Below are 20242 nucleotides of genomic sequence, written 5' to 3'. Positions count from 1 at the left end.
GGTGGGAGCACTGTCTGGGAGAGGAACTTAGAGCCACCAGGAGCCCAGGATGCTGCTGCGCTACTGCCTGACGTGAGGCGTGAGGGTGTCCTCCCTGGTACTTTTTTGATGGAATCTCACGGCAAGGGCCCCACCCCCTGCAATTGCCGCACATCCGTAAGGAGCAAGTGATGGGCGGCATTAGCAGGATGGATACCCAAGAGCAGGATCAGACTCAACGGAAAATGGATGCCCGCAAACTGCACGAACGGTGTCCCCGATGGCCAGTGGGTCCCCGCACTTGCCTGGGTGCGCCAGGTGGTGACGCTGGCCCTGAACCTGGATGCTAATTACTGGGGAGTTTTACTCTGCAGCATTTTGAAGGCTTTTTCCATAATGGTCACTCATTACCTATTCATAGGATAGATACAGTCAGGTCCATATATATTTGGACAGAGACATTTTTCTAATTTTGGTTCTAGACATTACCACAATGAATTTTAACAAAACAATTCAGATGCAGTTGAAGTTCAGACTTTCAGCTTTCATTTGAGGGTATCCACATTAAAATTGGATGAAGGGTTTAGGAGTTTCAGCTCCTTAACATGTGCCACCCTGTGTTCTCTGGCCATTTCCTCCACCAATCAGCATGTGAAATAGCTGACACAATGACATCATCTCATTGTATCAGCTGTGTACCGCCAGAGAGAAGAGCAGAGCGCCTGGGAACGAGACAAAGGTGAGTATGTGGTGTTTTTTATTTTTTTTTTTTCATGTGTGTGAACATGGGGATTCTATGGGGGTGAACATGGGGATTCTATATGGGTGACAGACAGCACAAGGGGATTCTATAGGGGTGACATACAGCACATGGGGATTCCATGGGGGTGACATACAGCACATGGGGATTCTATGGGGGTGGCAAACAGTACATGGGGATTCTATGGGGGGTGGCAGACAGTACATGGGGATTCTATGGGGGGTGGCAGACAGCACATGGGGATTCTATGGGGGGTGGCAGACAGCACATGGGGATTCTATGGGGGGTGGCAGACAGCACATGGGGATTCTATGGGGGGTGGCAGACAGCACATGGGGATTCTATGGGGGGTGGCAGACAGCACATGGGGATTCTATGGGGGGTGGCAGACAGCACATGGGGATTCTATGGGGGGTGGCAGACAGCACATGGGGATTCTATGGGGGGTGGCAGACAGCACATGGGGATTCTATGGGGGGTGGCAGACAGCACATGGGGATTCTATGGGGGGTGGCAGACAGCACATGGGGATTCTATGGGGGGTGGCAGACAGCACATGGGGATTCTATGGGGGGTGGCAGACAGCACATGGGGATTCTATGGGGGGTGGCAGACAGCACATGGGGATTCTATGGGGGGTGGCAGACAGCACATGGGGATTCTATGGGGGGTGGCAGACAGCACATGGGGATTCTATGGGGGGTGGCAGACAGCACATGGGGATTCTATGGGGGTGGCAGACAGTACATGGGGATTCAATGGGGGGGTGGTAGACAGCACATGGGGATTCTATGGGGCTGTCATGCAGAACATGGGGAGGCTATGGAGGTGACATGTAGCACATGGGGAGGCTATGGGGGTGACATGTAGCACATGGGGAGGCTATGGGGGTGACATGTAGCACATGGGGAGGCTATGGGGGTGACATGTAGCACATGGGGAGGCTATGGGGGTGACATGTAGCACATGGGGAGGCTATGGGGGTGACATGTAGCACATGGGAAGCTATGGGGGTGACATTCTCTGCATGGGGAAGCTATGGGGGTGACATGCTCTGCATGGGGAAGCTATGGGGGTGACATGCTCTGCATGGGGAAGCTTTGGGGTTATCTTGCAGAACATGGGATGCTACGAGGGTGACATGCTGCACGTGGGGAGGCTACGGGGGTGACGTGCTGTACATGGTGAGGCTATGGGACCTCATGCAGTATATGGGAAGGCTGTGTGGGGCTCATGCTGTATATGGGAAGGCTGTGTGGGGCTCATGCAGTGTATATATAGGGAGGCTGTGTGGGGCTCATGCAGTGTATATATAGGGAGGCTGTGTGGGGCTCATGCTGTATATGGGGAGGCTATGTGAGGCTCATGCAGTGTATATATAGGGAGGCTGTGTGGGGCTCATGCAATATATGGGGAAGCTGTGTGGGGCTCATGCAGTATATAGGGAGGCTGTGTTGGGCTAATGCAGTATATAGGGAGGCTGTGTTGGGCTCATGCAGTATATAGGGAGGCTGTGTTTAGCTAATGCAGTATATTTAGGGAGGCTGTGTTGGGCTCATTCTGTATTTGGGGAGGTTGTGTGAGGCTCATGCTGTATATGGGGAGGCTGTGTGAGGCTCATGCAGTGTATATATAGGGAGGCTGTGTGAGGCTCATGCTGTATGAGGAGGCTGTGTGAGACTCATGCTGTATATGAGGAGGCTGTGTGAGGCTCATGCTTTATATGGGGAGGCTGTGTGAGGCTCATGCTATATATGGGGAGGCTGTGTGAGGCTCATGCTGTATATGGGGAGGCTGTGTGAGGCTCATGCTGTATATGGGGAGGCTGTGTGAGGCTCATGCTGTATATGGGGAGGCTGTGTGAGGCTCATGCTGTATATGGGGAGGCTGTGTGAGGCTCATGCTGTATATGGGGAGACTGTGAGGCTCATGCTGCATATGAGGAGGCTGTGTGAGGCTCATGCTATATATGGGGAAGCTGTGGGGCTCATGCAGTATATAGGGAGGCTGTGTTGGGCTCATGCAGTATATAGGGAGGCTGTGTTGGGCTCATGCAGTATATAGGGAGGCTGTGTTGGGCTAATGCAGTATATAGGGAGGCTGTGTTGGGCTCATGCAGTATATAGGGAGACTGTGTTGGGCTCATTCTGTATTTGGGGAGGTTGTGTGAGGCTCATGCTGTATATGAGGAGGCTGTGTGAGACTTATGATGTATATGAGGAGGATGTGTGAGGCTCATGCTGTATATGGGGAGGCTGTGTGAGGCTCATGCTGTATATGGGGAGACGGTGAGGCTCATGCTGCATATGAGGAGGCTGTGTGAGGTTCATGCTAAATATGGGGAAGCTGTGGGGCTCATGCAGTATATAGGGAGGCTGTGTTGGGCTAATGCAGTATATAGGGAGGCTGTGTTGGGCTCATGCAGTATATAGGGAGACTGTGTTGGGCTCATTCTGTATTTGGGGAGGTTGTGTGAGGCTCATGCTGTATATGGGGAGGCTGTATGAGGCTCATGCTGTATATGGGGAGGCTGTGTGAGGCTCATGCTGTATATGGGGAGACTGTGTGAGGCTCATGCTGCATATGAGGAGACTGTGTGAGGCTCATGCTATATATGGGGAAGCTGTGGGGCTCTTGCAGTATATAGGGAGGCTGCCTTGGGCTCATGCAATGTATAGGGAGGCTGTGTTGGGCTAATGCAGTATAAAGGGAGACTGTGTTGGGCTCATTCTGTATTTGGGGAGGTTGTGTGAGGCTCATGCTGTATATGAGGAGGCTGTGTGAGACTTATGCTGTATATGAGGAGGATGTGTGAGGCTCATGCTATATATGGGGAGGCTGTGTGAGGCTCATGCTGTATATGGGGAGGCTGTGTGAGGCTCATGTTGTCTATGAGGAGGCTGTGTGAGGCTCATGTTGTCTATGAGGAGGCTGTGTGAGGCTCATGCTGTCTATGGGGAGGCTGTGTGAGGCTCATGCTGTCTATGGGGAGGCTGTGTGAGGCTCATGCTGTATATGGGGAGGCTGTGTGAGGCTCATGCTGTATATGGGGAGGCTGTGTGAGGCTCATGCTGTATATGGGGAGGCTGTGTGAGGCTCATGCTGTATATGGGGAGGCTGTGTGAGGCTCTTGCTGTATATGGGGAGGCTGTTTGCGGTTTCATGCTGTATATGTGGAGACTGTGAGGTTCATTCTATATGAGGCTCATGCTGTATATAAGGGACTGTGGGAGGTTCATACGATATACAGAAGGGGCTGTTCTTGGGTTCAAAGATAATATAGGGGGGTGTCAGCATACTTAATTCTGCTCAATATTAAGTGATACAATTAATATTAATATATTAATATTGAGTAGAATTAATTTCAAGCTATTGGTTCAGCCCTCTACAACAGTCATGATCTCTCATGTGGCCCCTCGGGAAAATTAATGGCCCACCCCTGATTCAATGACATGTTTACCAGGAGCCTCCCGAGAAGGATTGATCATTTTGAATGATAATGTCCTAGACTTCTACTTTTGCCAAGAGAAGGCCGTCTTCAGAAGAGGCTGGCAGTGGCTTACTCTGCTCATGCCATGAAGATCGCTTGAACATTAGGTCTCACGGTCATTACTTCTTGCAGAAAATGTGATCCCTCTAATGAATCTTTTATTTGTGTACTTGATGCCTTACCCTTCTAGCAATGACTCTGGTTGCCAGAGGAGAGCAGCGCAATATCCATGCCCCTGTAGCCTGAGCAAAAGCCATTAAGCCACATGCTCCCAGTACTCTTACCATCTGTATTGCGGAGATATTTTTATGCAGTAAATAATTTAATTTTTTTTTATACATATCAGTGTCTGATTGCCGTACAACAGAGCTCTCTGAGTTAGTACCACTCGTGACAGATTCTCCCGTCTTGCCCTGCCTCTCTGGAAATATTGTAATGATGGCACAGATACAGTAACTATGGAAATGCGTGCCATATTCGGCAGTGAATCATCAATTCATTTCTAACTATTTACAAGTTTTCTGTCGATTCTGCATGTTGGATTTAATAACATATAGGAGGATACTTGATTTCTGTACATTTTTGTAAGTTTAATGGGAGTGATAGGAAAAGAAGGCGACGTTCCCTTGTATACAGACATATCCTCACGTTTGGATGGCTGTAACACGCATGTTGTATGTAGAGCTCTGCACTCAAGATAACATAATTGTATTTATTGTCTTTCTTCCAGAGTTTAATCTGAAGATGCTGAAGACTGGAGGATTGTGAAGATTTACCTCTCTTGGTACCCACCCGCACTGCAGGGGAGACCCTTCACTCCGAACACACAGAGAAGGTAACCACAGATGCTGGCTGTAAGATTGGTGGGTAAGGGGATGGGCACAAATGTCAATATTAATAGTCTCCGGTGATAAAAACAGCACTGCAATGCTGAAGCATGGATCCTGGTGAGGATAGCTGCACTCTGTAGATTCATATTTTCCCAATATATGGTCCCTGATTAAGTTCTTGTCAACCAACAATGTAACAAGGGCAATTACACAGATACAGTGCTAGAGTTGGCACCTCTCACACACAGGGCTGTGAGCCATCAAGCCTCATTTAGATGCACATTTTAATTATCATTTTGTTACTGGCTGCATAAAGTGTGTGTGTGTGTGTATATGTATATGTATATATATATATATATATATATATATATATATATATATATATATATTCCATATTCAGGACCCACCCTAAGAAAGAGAATATCTACCCTGTCAAAGAAACGCTTCTGAGTCCTGATGACATTTTTGTATATTGAAGCCATGGAGAGCTTAAAGTGGAATCAAATGCATAGATATCTGCTTTGGTTGAATAGTGGCAGATGTGTCTTTAATGTGGGGATATTGATGTATGCGGGGATTGGAATCATATCCCTATGATAACACTGAAAATGCTGCCTGATGATTTTTGTCTTATATACAGTAGTTATATCAGCAGTGAATTAGTAAGGTCCGGTCAGCAGGCGAAAAGTGGGCAGTAGTTGATCATTTTATGGTCTTTACAAGGAGGTGTTTTTTCATAGGATCCTCCGGGATGTGTCTTTAGGCTGCTCCGCATAATTACCCTGTGAACATCCCCGGTTTGGTAAAGACTATGAAGATTAGACTAAATAAAAAGGCCCGTATCTTTTTAACTGTGTGATGGCTTTAGTAAAAAAAAAAAGCATACTCAGTAGAGCCTCAGAAATATAAAATAAGAACAACTGGCTACTCTTTGACCTGGTGATAAGTCCTCTTTAATGGAGTGCACATTTGTCTTTTACTTGGATGGGTATTTTGTTGCTTCTCTTTTTACATTTAAGTGTCTCTAAAAACAAAGTGTCTGTTATTGTTTTTCCTCTGTCTGCTCGGAGCTGTGTCAGGTCTTGTTTTTCTCCTCGCGCATCTAGTGAACTTTGTTTGCTTTCGACTGTTGTTTACTTAAATTGGCAACTTGGCAGCTGCCCGGTCACGATTACACCGGCATAAAGTAAATACGGAGGAGAATCAGCCGGCGCGGAGGACTCTGGGAGCCGCTCACCGAGCAGCAGGTTAATCATTAGGAGTCCTATTATAGGCTGTAAATTAGAGATGATCGAATCGGTCATATACCGAATTTCCTTCCTGATTGGTGTCCGGACTCGCTCTTAATCACTTCTCATCTTTTCGCAGACCACACCAGCTTCCAAATGTCTCCTACAAGGTTAAAGTGTGGGGTTTTGTGTTCTCTTCCATAAGAAGCCATAAGATGAGCTCCATTGCAGACAGGTATGTTTATCTGATATAAGCTTACAATTCTGCTATATAACCCATGATATCGGCGCCGCTAGACTTTCCATAACTCCACCATTGCTGAATTTTTTTTTTGACATGTAAGGCTCATTATTTTGTCACTTCTGCATATGTGATGGGGAAAACTCCGGGCACATACGTCAAACCCATCCATAGACCCCAAGCCTGTCTCGGGCTCCCTTTATGACTGGGCACAATATCCTGAATCATTCCGTACGGATTCATGCCACACAAAAAAACACCTTATGTGAATTTGTGAATTTCATGTACCTCACACTTCAGTGTGAACCGACACTCGCCTATACTGGCTGATTACGTTTGGAAACCATCATGATGCAAATGGGCGTCATCCAGATGTTCACAGACCCAATATAGTATGTAAAGCTGCACTGTACTAGAGTGCTTCTCTATAATATTCAAATGGATATTAATGTGTTAAAGTGTTTCCGGTCAATAAAATATAGTGAATGTTGGTGCTTTTCATATTGGCGAGCAGAAGGCTGTCCGATCGCACACGTACTGTGGAGCTGTTGGTATTTCTATGGGTGCCATATAAGGTTTTGTCCATGTAGAAGTCTAAGAAAAGCCTAGAAAAACGATGCAAAACCTAGAAATGAAAAGGAATCTAGAAGGGTTTCTGCTATCTACCTTCTAGATCCCCTCTGAAATGTAAAGTGCTGCGGAATATGTCGGCGCTATAAAAATAAAATTTATTATTATTATTATTATTATTATTATTATTATTATTATTATTATTATTATTCTAGCCAAAGGACAGAAATCCTAGGAACCTTCTTTTTTTTTGTATATTTCGAAAATGAAAGAGGGACTGAGTAAGGGCTCGTGCACACGACCGTATGTTTGGTACGAGTGCTATCTGTTAAAAAAATAAATAAATGGATCACCCCCAGACCAGTGTTATTCAGTGGGGAAGGGCAGATGAATGATTTTTTTTTCACAGACCAATTCCGCATGTGAAAAAAAAAAAATCACAGCATGCCCGATTTTCCCCCAGAAATCAAATGACTCAGCCATTCAAGTCTATGGATGCGAGAAAAAAATTGCCTGCCATACGGAGACACAATATAGCATCCTATCTTTACGGAGACGTTGCAATTCTGTAACATAGGAAGCTGGTCCTGTAAATGATTATTAGCTGCTGGTATAAAAAAAAGAAAAAAAAATGGATTGCATACGGATGAAAAGGAGAAAAAGAATCGTCCCACGGTCCTGGATGAAACCCTGAACTATTTATTTATACAGGTGAACCTGCCTATAGAGTGATCGGCACACTGCTGTCTTGTAGAGACAGATTTTTTAAATTATTTTTTGGATTGCGTTGCGAGCTGCAGTGAGCCAAAAGCAAAGGAGGTAGTCATGGTCATTACCACCAATGGCTGTGTTTTTTTTATCTTTCAAATTTTGACCTTAAAATTCCAGCGAATAGGTAAGCAACGTAATTTCTAATGTTCGTTTGGTACCAGGAGCTATACAAAAAGTCTCCACCGTCCCCTTGGGATGCAATGAGTGTAGATCATTTAAAAGAATAGAGAAAAAATTAGTCTCACACACACACGGAGATGATCCTGTCCCAGGATGGACGCGCATGGATAGTGTCAGAGTAACCATTTCATGTATACAAAGGAAGAATGCAGCTGTGACACATCATGACGGGTACATATATAAAACGTCACCTTTATTTCAGCTACGGCGGTAAGCCTTATTTGTGGTCTCCTGAATAAGCTTACCGCCGAAACTCGTAAACTAAATAAAAATCAAGTTTTATACATTACCCTGGAATGATGCCTCCGCGCTGGATTCCTCCTCCTTTAGTATATTTTGTTTAAAGTATTACTTTTATTACATTATTTAATAGTATATTGCATACATTTGCATCTCCACACACATTTGCTGCAGGAGCCATGTTTAGGTGTATGCATGTAGATTATGCTGTTGTTAATTTTTCATCTTTGGTAACAATATTTTTGTCTTCCTAGAGATGACGGGAGTAATTTTGATGGACTTTTGGAAGAAGATGACCGGGATAAAGCAAAACGGTATTTTGTTTTCATTCAACCATATTTAATTCCCTTAGACGAGCTTCTACACGTCCTAGAAAGAGAAATTTAGTTTGCATGAAAAATTAGTGGAAAAGGGTTTATTAAGCTAATATTCAAAAAATGTGTCATACCAAGGACCACAGACAAGGATTACAGGAAATTTCAAACTATAGAAAAATTGCATATGTGTATCTATCGGCAATAGACTCCAAAATGTTTATGTAATGTCTGCACATTAGTGCCATGAGCATGTGTAGAGCTGGCCTTATACTGTAGATGGCTGTTGGCTGGACAATATTTTATCGATACGCTGGGGCGCTCCTAAGGCTGGGGCGCTCCTATGGCTGGGGCGCTCCTATGGCTGGGGCTCTCCTATGGCTGGGGCTCTCCTATGGCTGGGGCGCTCCTATGGCTGGGGCGCTCCTATGGCTGGGGCGCTCCTATGGCTGGGGCTCTCCTATGGCTGGGGCTCTCCTAAGGCTGGGGCGCTCCTGTGTTCTCTATAAGAAAGCTGCTGAATGACACATCAGTGGACGGCTTTTCTCCGAAGAACACTGCGATTAGCAGTCTGAAATCGGACATGTGCACTCGACATCTGCTCCCACCATCAGTCAGTCTTTGCCCCGTACACATTAGACCATCGCTTGAACCCGTTGATATTGGTGAGCTGTATATGAGGGCCCATCTGTCTTTGTTGAGCAGATTTTGGTTACCTTCGCAGACAATCATTATATTTCCCATTAATCCAGAAAGATACAATATTTGTTGATTTAAGAGTTAGATTAGATAGGACAAATCTTGTCCCAAAACATGTTTCGAACGTGAAGACCAGATCTTTAGTCCTATACAGATTGTAAGGCAGGCATCGGTATAAATAACCATATATTCACAATGCACAATTGTACTCACGAATGCCCATGACTGACTGCATTTATCTTTATCTATAGGGTGTCACGGAATAGGTCGGAGAAGAAGCGCAGAGACCAGTTCAATGTGCTCATTAAGGAGCTTGGGTCTATGCTGCCCGGAAATGCCCGCAAGATGGACAAATCCACAGTGTTGCAAAAGAGTATTGACTTTCTGCGGAAACACAAAGGTGTGAATGGGCATTGTCCAGTTGTTTTTCATCTTGCCTTAAGGCCCCGTCACACTTAGCAATGCACCAGCGATCCCGACCACGATATGACCGGTCAGGATCGCTGGTGCATCGCTAAGTGTCAAATAGGCAGATCTCACCAGCGACGCAGCAGCGGTCGTTACCTGTCAGACGCAGAGATGAAGACGTCCTCCCGCCCGCGTCCACGCGTCGCTCGTCGGCGCCAGCAGGGAATCCCAGCAGGAAGCAGCCGACGAGAAACGGCCCAGGACGTTCTTGCACAATAAGCGATAACCAGCGGGGGAGCCGGTCGGAGGTAAGTATCAGACATAGCGATATCGCTAGCAATTTCGCTGCTACGTCACAAAATCGGTGACGCTTTAGCGATATCGCTAGCGATATTGCTTAGTGTGACGGGGCCTTTAGTCTCATTATGTCATTTAGTTTGTGTTTAATAGAATAAGAAACTCTATATCCCGCCCTGGTTTCCTTATGATTGCTTTCTTAGGGTGCGCTTACCCTGCACAATTATCGTCTACCAGCACACCTAGGAACACTCAGTTCCCGATAATCGGCCAGTGAGAACAGGCCACCAGTCATTCGACAAATAAGTAAAATATTTGTTAAGGAAAATAATTTTTAAGCCTCATAAAAAATCCATTCTCAGCAGCACATCGTGTGTAAACAGGACCTTAGCTGCCGAGAACAATGGCTGCCTATGTGCACAAAACAATCGGTTACCCATTGTTTTGTGTTTATGGTGGCACATTCTGTCTGTGTAAATTGTGTAAGGCCGGGCAGACATCTGGGATGGTTTAGTGAATCCTGCTTTGAGTAGGAGGTTGGACCAGATGGCCCAGAGGGTCCCTTCCAACTCTACCATTCTAGGATTCTAAAACAGTGGAAGTCTCAGAGAGCCCCAGAGCTTTCAATAGGGCAATGCACTGGGTCTGGACATACAGCTTGCCTTTGTGACATTATCGCTCAGTGCACAAGCAGAGAAGTAACACTGAATCCATTACAAAACCGGTGCAAACTGAAGCAGAAGGGCCCCAATACTGCATGCTGTGGACACAACATCATGGCACTAAATTGGTGCAAGCCAGGATCTTTCAGCCTTCTCCCTACACCGTTTACTAGTAAAAAACAAAATACCTTGGTAGGAGATTGTTCACTTCTTGCTGCCATCTTGATGGTGTTACCGATAGTGAAGACGCATCCTTGCTCCTGTTTGGCAGATTATGACCCTGTGTGAAGGGAATGTAACACTGACCAGCCCATCAATGGGTCTTCCTACATGGGACTGCCAAGCTCACAGCCCGATCATCATTTTACATTATCAGCTCTGCACATACTACATAAATATAACTCCGATATTAAGGTTCAGGCACAATCTTATTCGTTCTATTTTTTTCTGTACCCCAATAAATGATGCTGAATATATGATTTTTTTACCCACAGAAATTAGTGCACAGTCTGACGCCAGTGAAATCAGACAAGACTGGAAGCCCGCTTTCCTTAGCAATGAGGAGTTTACACAGCTCATGTTGGAGGTAAGTGCCATTGTCTCTGCCATTGTATTCACCAGTGCCCCCTAATAAAACCACTGGAGTAGTTTGCTGATGCCAACTTTTGCATTCACATAAGGTCACATTATTCTGTGCATTTGGTTTCTGATTGTCTGCAATCTCACACACTGTGGCGCATGTGCTCAGAATAGTCAGTTGGTCTTAAGCGGGAGTCACACATAGCAATCTCGCTAGCGAGATCGCTGCTGAGTCACAACTTTTGTGACATAAGAGCGATCTCACCAGCGATCTCACCAGCTTAAAGCTGGAGTCACACATAGCGACTTACCAGCGATACCGACACTGATATCAAGGTGTCATGATCGCTGGTAAGTCGCTATATGATCGCTGGTGAGCTGTCACACAGACAGCTTCACCAGCGATCAGCACAGCGATGCCGAGCGCCCGGCATCGCTGGCTATCGCTGTAGAAAATAGATTCAAAATAAAAAATATTGTTATTCTCACCTTCCGACGTCCTGCGCAGAATAACCACAAGACGTCACGGTCTCGCAGGAGCGCGAAGTCTCGCGGTCATTCGTGCAAAGGATCACTGGGACCGGAGCGTGGAGAGAGGCGGGAATGCTGCGCGGGACGTCGGAAGGTGAGAATAACAATATTTTTTATTTTAATTCTATTTTTTACAGCTGATCGCTGGTCTCCCGCCTGTCACATGCAGCGATGCATGCTGGCCAGCGGGAGACCAGCGACCAAAAAAAATGTCCAGAGGTTTCTTACAGCGATCAGCGATACCGGCAGAGGGGCCGGTCGCTGATCGCTGTCACACACAGCGATCTCTCTGGTGAGATCGCTGTTACATCACAAAAGTTGTGACTCAGCAGCGATATCGCTAGCGAGATTGCTATGTGTGACTCCTGCTTTAGTCTATATTTTGATAGTTATGCTAATTTATATGTTTCCACAGGGGACCTGTATGTAGTATTTACTTAGGACTGATATAGCTTGCATGACTGAATGACCATACAGAAAGGTATTGCAAGTCATTTGCCTTTCCATTATGGGATTTTCTTCTGACAACAGCATTTAAACCAAATGGAAGCAAAAAATGTGTCACTGATCACTCCGGGCCAGGCTTTTCTAATGCCATCGAAAAGCATGGAAATGTGTTGTTTAAATTAATGACAGATCAGAAAACAAATGGATGACTCAAGGCCACCATAGCTGGTCTTTGTGGGTGGCTTTCTTCTGTGCCATTTAAGACCTATTCCAAGTAGGGACTATATATATATATATATATATATATATATATATATATATATATATATATATATATATATATATATATATATATATACACATATGCTCTGTTAAGGCACATCAGCATGGATTGTTTTTAGGAAATTTGTTTAAAAGAAAGCCGTGAGCTGATTCATACTGCCAGATCCACATGCACCAGAACCTCATGCACCATGACTCAAACATTGGCTGTTTTTGTAGCCATAGATGTTCCACTCTGAATGTTGCAGCATTTCCAAGAAAAGATTTATTTACAAAGCTGTATAGGGATGCTGACTAGTCAGAGTCCGGTCCATGGTGGCTTCTCCCTGTCCCTCTCCCATTGACTGGCAGGTCTCGCCCTACATGTGTGTGTATAATGTCAGTCTAGATGAGCAGAGTGCGGAGAAGTCGCCATATCTTGGACTAGTGATTCTTGTTGCATCCTTCCCATCAGACATTCAAATGTACTTTGCAGCATTTCAGTGAAAACATACACGGCTGCCATAACGGAGACTGTCCCAGATTCATGCAGCCCGTGGTTCTGGCAGCCGGCATGAATCAGCTCTCCAGTGTCCTTCAAAGTTTCACATCTTTTTCAAGACTATATTTTCTTTGAATTCCTGTAGGTAACTATATACAGTATGTGTCTCCCTTAGGCGAGTTGATTTTGGCAGCTTTAAATGTATTTCTACGTTGTTTCCATTAGGATTGGTGGCCAGAAGGTGACGGCTACATTGCAGAACCCAGCCAATATGCTGTAGGGATAGTTCAGAGAGACATTTATCGCCTAGCCACAGAATAGGCAACACTTGTCTGGTCACCAAATCCATCATTGGCTCCATTCAGACTGCGCAAACCCCCTATTCTGTGCTCGGGAGAGAGATCTCTTCTTTGGGCCAATGTAGAAGCTGTAGATTCAGGTCTGCTAGTCGCACCTTCATGGAATCAATACAGCTTGATTAATTGGGAAGTATTTTTTAATGCAGTTTTTAATTGATGAATTCTTCTTTCCGTTCTAGGCCCTGGACGGATTCTTCCTGGCTGTTATGACTGATGGAAATATCATCTATGTATCAGAGAGTGTTACACCGTTACTTGAACACTTACCTGTAAGTGTTGATGGCTGATCAATATTTTTGGAATTTACTATGGATGTGATTGGTGTCATTCGTGCAGCAAGGCCCCTGCTGTAAATATCATTGTTGCACTGAGCTGGCCTTGAGCTTTTATGATGAAAGTGAGAGTTTAACCTACCAGGCCACATCCATAAATGACGCACACCCTGCCCAAGACCCCGGGACTGGCACTGCAGCATGCGGCGCTCAGTAAGGGCAGCACAAATTAGCTGACTAGTTACTGATAAAGCAGGTCTGTCACTACATAGCCCACATACATGATTAAATGAATATCTTAGACCTGATGAGGCTGGTGTACATACTTTGAAAATCCATGTATGAATGTTTGTAAAATCCTCTGAACGTCATCAAGCCTGACATTAAAATGATCATTACTCTGTCGCCTCATTGGGGGACACAGGACCTTGGGTGTTATGCTTTCTGTCCACTAGGAGGCGACACTATGCTTAATCTGAAAAAGATTTGGCTCTGGCTCCTCCTCCACAGTATACACCCCTGGGCGGCATCCGCCTTACCTCAGTTTTTGCTTAGTGTCGCAAGGAGGCACACCTAAGAAGATTCTTCTTGACACAAATGAAGAAAAGAGGGTCTCTCGGAGACTCCCGGCATGGCTCCCTCCTCGGTCCTCTTTTTAGCGGTACCCGATTGAGGTAGAGATGGCTCTTCCCCATGTCGCTCCCTCCCCAGCCCTTCGGGTGCATGGTTCGAGGTCGAGAACTCCCTCCTTCCCCAGGCCCTGGGCCTTTTTGGGTTGAGGCTGAGGTGAGGAAGAATTCCTCCTGATGGCGGTGAAGCGCCCTCCCTAACCCCCTCTAGGGATGTTATGTTGAGACGCCACAGGTAGGAGCTGCGTTCGCAGCGCTAACTTTATTGTAGCCCCAGCACTGCTGTGGTCTGCTATGGGGCCTGGGGCTGTCATATTTGGGCCACAGTATGCAGGGATTCCTGTCCCTGCGGCAGCATCAGCCCTCTAAAGAGGTCAAAAAGACCCTTCATAGGGCTGCGCTGCATATATAGGGGCGTCCGGGCGATATGGCACTCATCCGGGGGGGTTTTGGTTCGTTTTCCGCCCCCCCTCCGGACTACCGCGCCGCTCTGGAGCCCTTCCCGGGCAGGATTTTGTACTTTAGACCGCGGCTTTGGCCTAAGCTGAAGCCGCCGCCCTTGTTACCGCTCCCGGCCTGCCCCCCTGGATGATGATAATGACGCTGCACAGCGTCATACAGGGGGCGGATCGAGCCAGGAAGGCGCGGTTTTGCCTGTCTGCGCGCCCTTTTTCTGCTCTCCGCCCCTCCTCCCTCCCACCTTTTTACCTCAGGGAAGAGAGCAGCGCTGCTATATTGCTCAAGAACGCTGCACAGTCTCCAGGGGGCGCAGAACCGAAGTTTTTCTGCTGGCGCCGGATCTAGGAGCACACCGGTGGGGTAAGGCACAGCAGGATATTATCCTGCTATGAACGCAGACTCCCTATAGGTTCCCTATAGCGCTCCTCTGCATAGCCACCCCTGTAAGGTTTTTGGTCATAGAATAGCCTGCCGGCACTCAGTGCACTATGTCGGTCTCCAGGTCCGAAGGAAAAAAAAAACAGGTTTATCTGCTGTTACGCAGTCTGTTCAGCCTGCAAAGCCAATCTTCCCAGTGGCAACATGCACCGTACTGCTAGAGTTGTTCCCAAAATGCTGGGTCAGTGCCCCAAGAGGCTCCTGTCGCTGTTTCAACTCCACTGACATGCCGGTATGGGCCGCATCTATGTCACAGTCCATAGATACGCTGACTTCCACATTGCTTCAGGCTATGCAGGGTCATATCCCAGCTAAAAGCGGACAGGCAGTCCCTGGCAATGCTAGTAGTGAACGGTCCCATAGGTCACGTTCAGCTACGTTCTCCCATGGCTCACGGTCGTCCCGCTCTAGGCAGAGACACCGTAATTCTAGGTCTCCTAGACCGTCTCGTTCCAAAGACGGGCGCAGCAGAACTCCACAGAGATCTTCGGGCATGGAAAAGCGGCGGTCCAAGATCCCCTCCAGGCAACGCCTCAGCGATGCGCAGGATTCAGAGGGCATCTGTGACTCCGAATCAGAAAAGGAAACATAGGAATCTCAGGCTCCTTGTCCTCCTAGCAATACAGCGCTAGTTGAGGACATTATCACTTCTATTCATCGGGTGCTGGTTTTATCCGATGCTCCCCAAGAACCCCCAAAACATAAGATCTGTTTTGAGGGGTCCCTGAAGTCCCTAAAGTTTTTTTTCTGATCACCCAAGCTTTCAGGACATCCTTGATAAGCATTTTTCGCAGCCTGCCAAAAAATTCGCCAACCGTAAATAAAACCGTAAAAAAGGGCTAGATACCCTTTTTTCTCAAAAAGACCAAGAAGTGGACAGATCGACCGGAAATCGATCCCCCTATCTCTAGGCTTGCAGCACAGTCTCTCCTCTCGCTGCCAGATAGCTCAACCCTGAAGGATACAGCAGATCGGCAGGTTGAGCGCATGGCTCGTTCAATTTTTGAGGCTGCAGGAGCCTCCCTAGCTCCCGCGTTCACCTCAACGTGGGCAGCCACGGCCATTCTGGAATGGGCCAAAAGATTGCAGGAGAGCCTCCAAAAGTTTTCTCCTCAGATGTTCGATCAACTAGTTCAGATAGCGGTGGTGGCAGATTACATACGCCTTGCAACTTTTGATTCTGCAAGAGGCGTAGCAGGTATAGCAGCGAATGTAATTACAATCAGACGTATCCTCTGGCTGTGAGAATGGGAAGCGGAAGCGTCTTCAAACAAGTCTTTTACGGATCTCCCGTACGTCAGTGGGAGATTTTTTTTCGGGGAAAAATTAGACAAGATGATTTCCAATACCACGGGGGGGTAAGAGTACCTTTCTTCCCCAACCGCAACCTAAACGTACGTTTAAGCGATGTAACCAGGCTAGGTTCTGGTCTTTTCGGAACTCCTCAGGCTAGGCCGCTTCACGTCCTTCACAGAATTACAACCGTTCCCCCTCACAGGGACAACCAAAGGATATAGTGAGGACATGATGTTAGACACAGCGTTTAGACAATCGGCCGTGTTTTCTAGAAAGGCTGGCGTGATGTCAGGAGAAGAAGCGAATAATTGGGTGTCATCAGCATAGAGATGGTACTAGAAACCAAATCTACCGATTGTTTGACCAAAAGGGGCAGTGTACAAGGAGAAGAGGAGGGGGCCTAGAACCGATCCTTGAGGAACCCTAACAGTAAGGGGAAGGTGAGAGGAGGAGGAACCGGCAAAAGATACAGTAAAGGAGCGGTCAGAGAGATAGGAGGAGAACCAGGAGAGAACGGTGTCCTTGAGGCCAATGGAACGGAGCATAGTGAGGAGGAGCTGATGATCCACAGTGTTGAATGCTGCAGAGAGATCCAAGAGAATTAGCATGGAGTAATGACCATTTGATTTAGCTGTTAGTAGATCATTAGAGACTTTAGCGAGGGCAGTTTCAGCGGAAACCGGATTGGAGAGGGTCGAGAAGAGAGTTATCAAAGAGATGGCGGATAAGATGGGAGTGGACCAGGCGTTTCAGGAGTTTAGAGATGAAGGGAAGATTAGAGACAGGTCTATAGTTAGCGGCACAGTTTTGGTCGAGGGATGGTTTTTTAAATAGTGGATGTATGATGGCATGCTTAAATGAGGAGGGAAAGATACCAGAAGAGAGAGAGAGAGAGAGGTTAAATATTTTAGTTAGGTGAGGGGTGACAGCAGGGGAAAGGAACTGGAGGAGATGTGACGGAGATGGGTCACTGATGCAAGTGGTTGGGCGAGAAGATGCAAGGAGCCCGCTTACTTCTTCTTCTGTGACTGGTTCAAAATCAGAGAGTGAGCTAGTGAGGGAGAGAGGACAGTGCATGATATGAGGTGATTGGGAGATAATTTCCTGTCAAATCTGGTCAATTCTTACTTTGAGGTAATTGGCCAGATCGTCAGCTCGGAGCTCCGTGGTTGGGGCCTGTACTCTTGGGTTGAGTAGAGAATGAAAAGTGTCAGAGACGTTTCGGGTTATTGGACAGTGAGGTGATGAGGGTGTTTGAAATAGGTTTGTTTGGAGAGGTGAACGGCAGTGTTGTATGTTCTAAGCATAAACTTATAATGGATGAAATCTTCATGTAGATTGGATTTTCTCCACAGACGTTCGGCGCACCTGGAGCACCGCTGCAGGAAACGTGTTTGCAGGGTGTGCCAGGGTTGTCGCCGTCTGTGTTGTGATGTTCTATTTATAGGGGGTGCAAATTCATCCAGGGCACTTTGAAGTGTTTCATTGTAATGCTTCAGTGCAGAATCAGGACATGAGAGGGAGGAGATAGGGGCCAATGAAGACTGCAAGTTCTTCATAAGTTTCTGGGTGTTAATGGTCTGTATGTTTCTATAAGTATGGACAGTGGGGGTGACCTGAGCCGCCTGGCAGTTCTTGATAGAGAATGAAAGAAGATTGTGGTCAGAGAGCGGGTGAGGGGAGTTTGCAAAATCATCCACTGCACAAAGCCGAGAGAAGACCAAGTCGAGGGAGTTTCCGTCTTCATGCGTTGGAGAATTAGTAAGCAGGCGAAACGAGGAGGTTAGAGGCATTGACCTGGTCTTTAATCTGAGCTGCTGTTAACCTGCGATTTTTGAGGCTCGTGACTCGGATGAACTTATCCTCCGCAGCAGAGGTGACTCTTGGTCTTCCTTTCCTGGGCCGGTCCTCATGTGAGCCAGTTTCTTTGTAGCGCTTGATGGTTTTTGCCACTGCACTTGGGGACACTTTCAAAGTTTTTCCAATTTTTTTGACTGACTGACCTTCATTTCTTAAAGTAATGATGGCCACTCGTTTTTCTTTACTTAGCTGTTTTTTTTCTTGCCATAATACAAATTCTAACAGTCTATTCAGCTGTGTATCCACCAGACTTCTGCACAACACAACTGATGGTCCCAATCCCATTTATAAGGCAAGAAATCCCACTTATGAAACCTGACAGGGCACACCTGTGAAGTGAAAACCATTTCCGGTGACTACCTCTGAGCTCATCAAGAGAATGCAAAGAGTGTGCAAAGCAGTAATCAAACCGAAAGGTGGCTACTTTGAAGAACCTAGAATATAAGACATATTTTCACTTGTTTCACACTTTTTTGTTAATTATATAATTCCACATGTGTTCATAGTTTTGATGCCTTCAGAGTGAATCTACAATTTTCATAGTCATGAAAATAAAGAAAACTCTTTGAATGAGAAGGTGTGTCCAAACTTTTGGTCTGTAATGTATATGGATAGCTAACACCAATAGCAATCAAGAAGAAGCAAATTATCAAAAATAGTAGATAACAATTTTTATTTAAATATATAGAGAAAAAAACAATTAGCAACATAGTAACAGGACTACAAGTGCAATGGTCTCACTCAATTGCATTAAGGCATATCAAATATGATATATATGAAATGTGAATAGCATAATGGATTTTGGAATTTAGAAAAAACATATGAGATGCTTAGCACAAAATTTGGCCAAAAGATGTGAGCCCATTCACCAACGTCAAGGTGATCTCATTGAACGGGTCCCTGTTCTAACTGCCTCATGTAAACTACTGGCTAATAACAAGATAAAGCCTATATTTATAGCAAGATAGGAACCAAAAAGTGATTGGATGTAATTAAAATCACAGCTTGATGAAGGTCGGAGTGCTCTGTCAGAAAGCTAACATACAAATGACAGAAAAAACTGACGGCACATCCTAGTCTGAATAGGTGCATACCAAAAAACAGCTTACATATCAAAATAAGGAAATTACATCCAATCACTTTTTGGTTCCTATCTTCCCATAAATATAGGCTTTACCTTGTGTGGTTGAGTAACCACTGAGTCCGCTAGGGAGCGCTGTGTGGATGTCCCAGGAGAAAGGATGAATGGCAGAATACGGAATGGCCGTTATGTATCCCAAAGTGGGTGGCTTTGGGATGGAGACTTATGTGTTGTTCAGCAATGATATTGCTGAGGTGTTGCTTCAATGTATAAGGGAGAAGTCTCCAGGTAACTAGAGATATGGGCTGCCCTGGTTACCTACAAATCCACCTAGGGGTGTGTTTAAGAGTGTCATAATAAAGTATATGTGTGGCTGTGTGTAATAGGACCTTTAGTGAGGTCATAGCCATGTGATCACCTGTGGGTGTGGTTATGGACCATATAAGGTACCTGAGGTCCGGTCACATCTGATTGGGCCATGTGGAAGGTCCCGGCAGGCCTTGGTAGAGGAAGGTGTGCTACCTTCCTGAAGACCACGTGTTGAGGCTGCTGACCCGGTGAGGCCTGTGGATATTGGCTGTATGTGAGGACGGATAAGCCTCCTGTGTTTGCTGAGGCTCCAGGACTGAGCCCTAAATAATGGACACTTATACTTGTTTTCGCCTGAGCTATAGGCTATTCCTTATGTTATGTGCTGGTTTATGGGTTATGGAGCAATAAACCCTATGAACTTTTAAAGGAACGTGCCTTTTGATTGATTCCCGTGGCTCCTGAGCGAGTTGAATCCCTACACTTGTTATTAGCCAGTAGTTCACATGAGGCAGTTAGAATAGGGACCCGTTCAATGAGATCACCTTG

General features: G+C 46.0%; 1 protein-coding gene across 3 annotated transcripts in view; it reads left to right on the top strand.

Moving 5' to 3' along the window:
- CLOCK (clock circadian regulator) overlaps positions 1-20242 on the top strand; it is a 127873-nt gene that overhangs the window by 48204 nt on the left and 59427 nt on the right. For all 3 annotated transcript variants that reach the window (XM_073583560.1, XM_073583558.1, XM_073583559.1), the window contains exons 2-7: positions 4960-5064; positions 6428-6523; positions 8545-8604; positions 9555-9703; positions 11165-11256; positions 13529-13618. In XM_073583560.1, coding sequence (XP_073439661.1) covers positions 6504-6523; positions 8545-8604; positions 9555-9703; positions 11165-11256; positions 13529-13618 — 411 coding nt within the window. In that variant the 5' untranslated portion in view covers positions 4960-5064; positions 6428-6503. The remainder of the gene's footprint in view (positions 1-4959; positions 5065-6427; positions 6524-8544; positions 8605-9554; positions 9704-11164; positions 11257-13528; positions 13619-20242) is intronic.

Source organism: Dendrobates tinctorius, unplaced genomic scaffold (assembly GCF_039654945.1).
Source record: "Dendrobates tinctorius isolate UK_male_01 unplaced genomic scaffold, ASM3965494v1 ptg000079l, whole genome shotgun sequence".
Classification (NCBI taxonomy): domain Eukaryota; kingdom Metazoa; phylum Chordata; class Amphibia; order Anura; family Dendrobatidae; genus Dendrobates; species Dendrobates tinctorius.
This window is presented reverse-complemented; position numbering and strand designations above follow the sequence as displayed.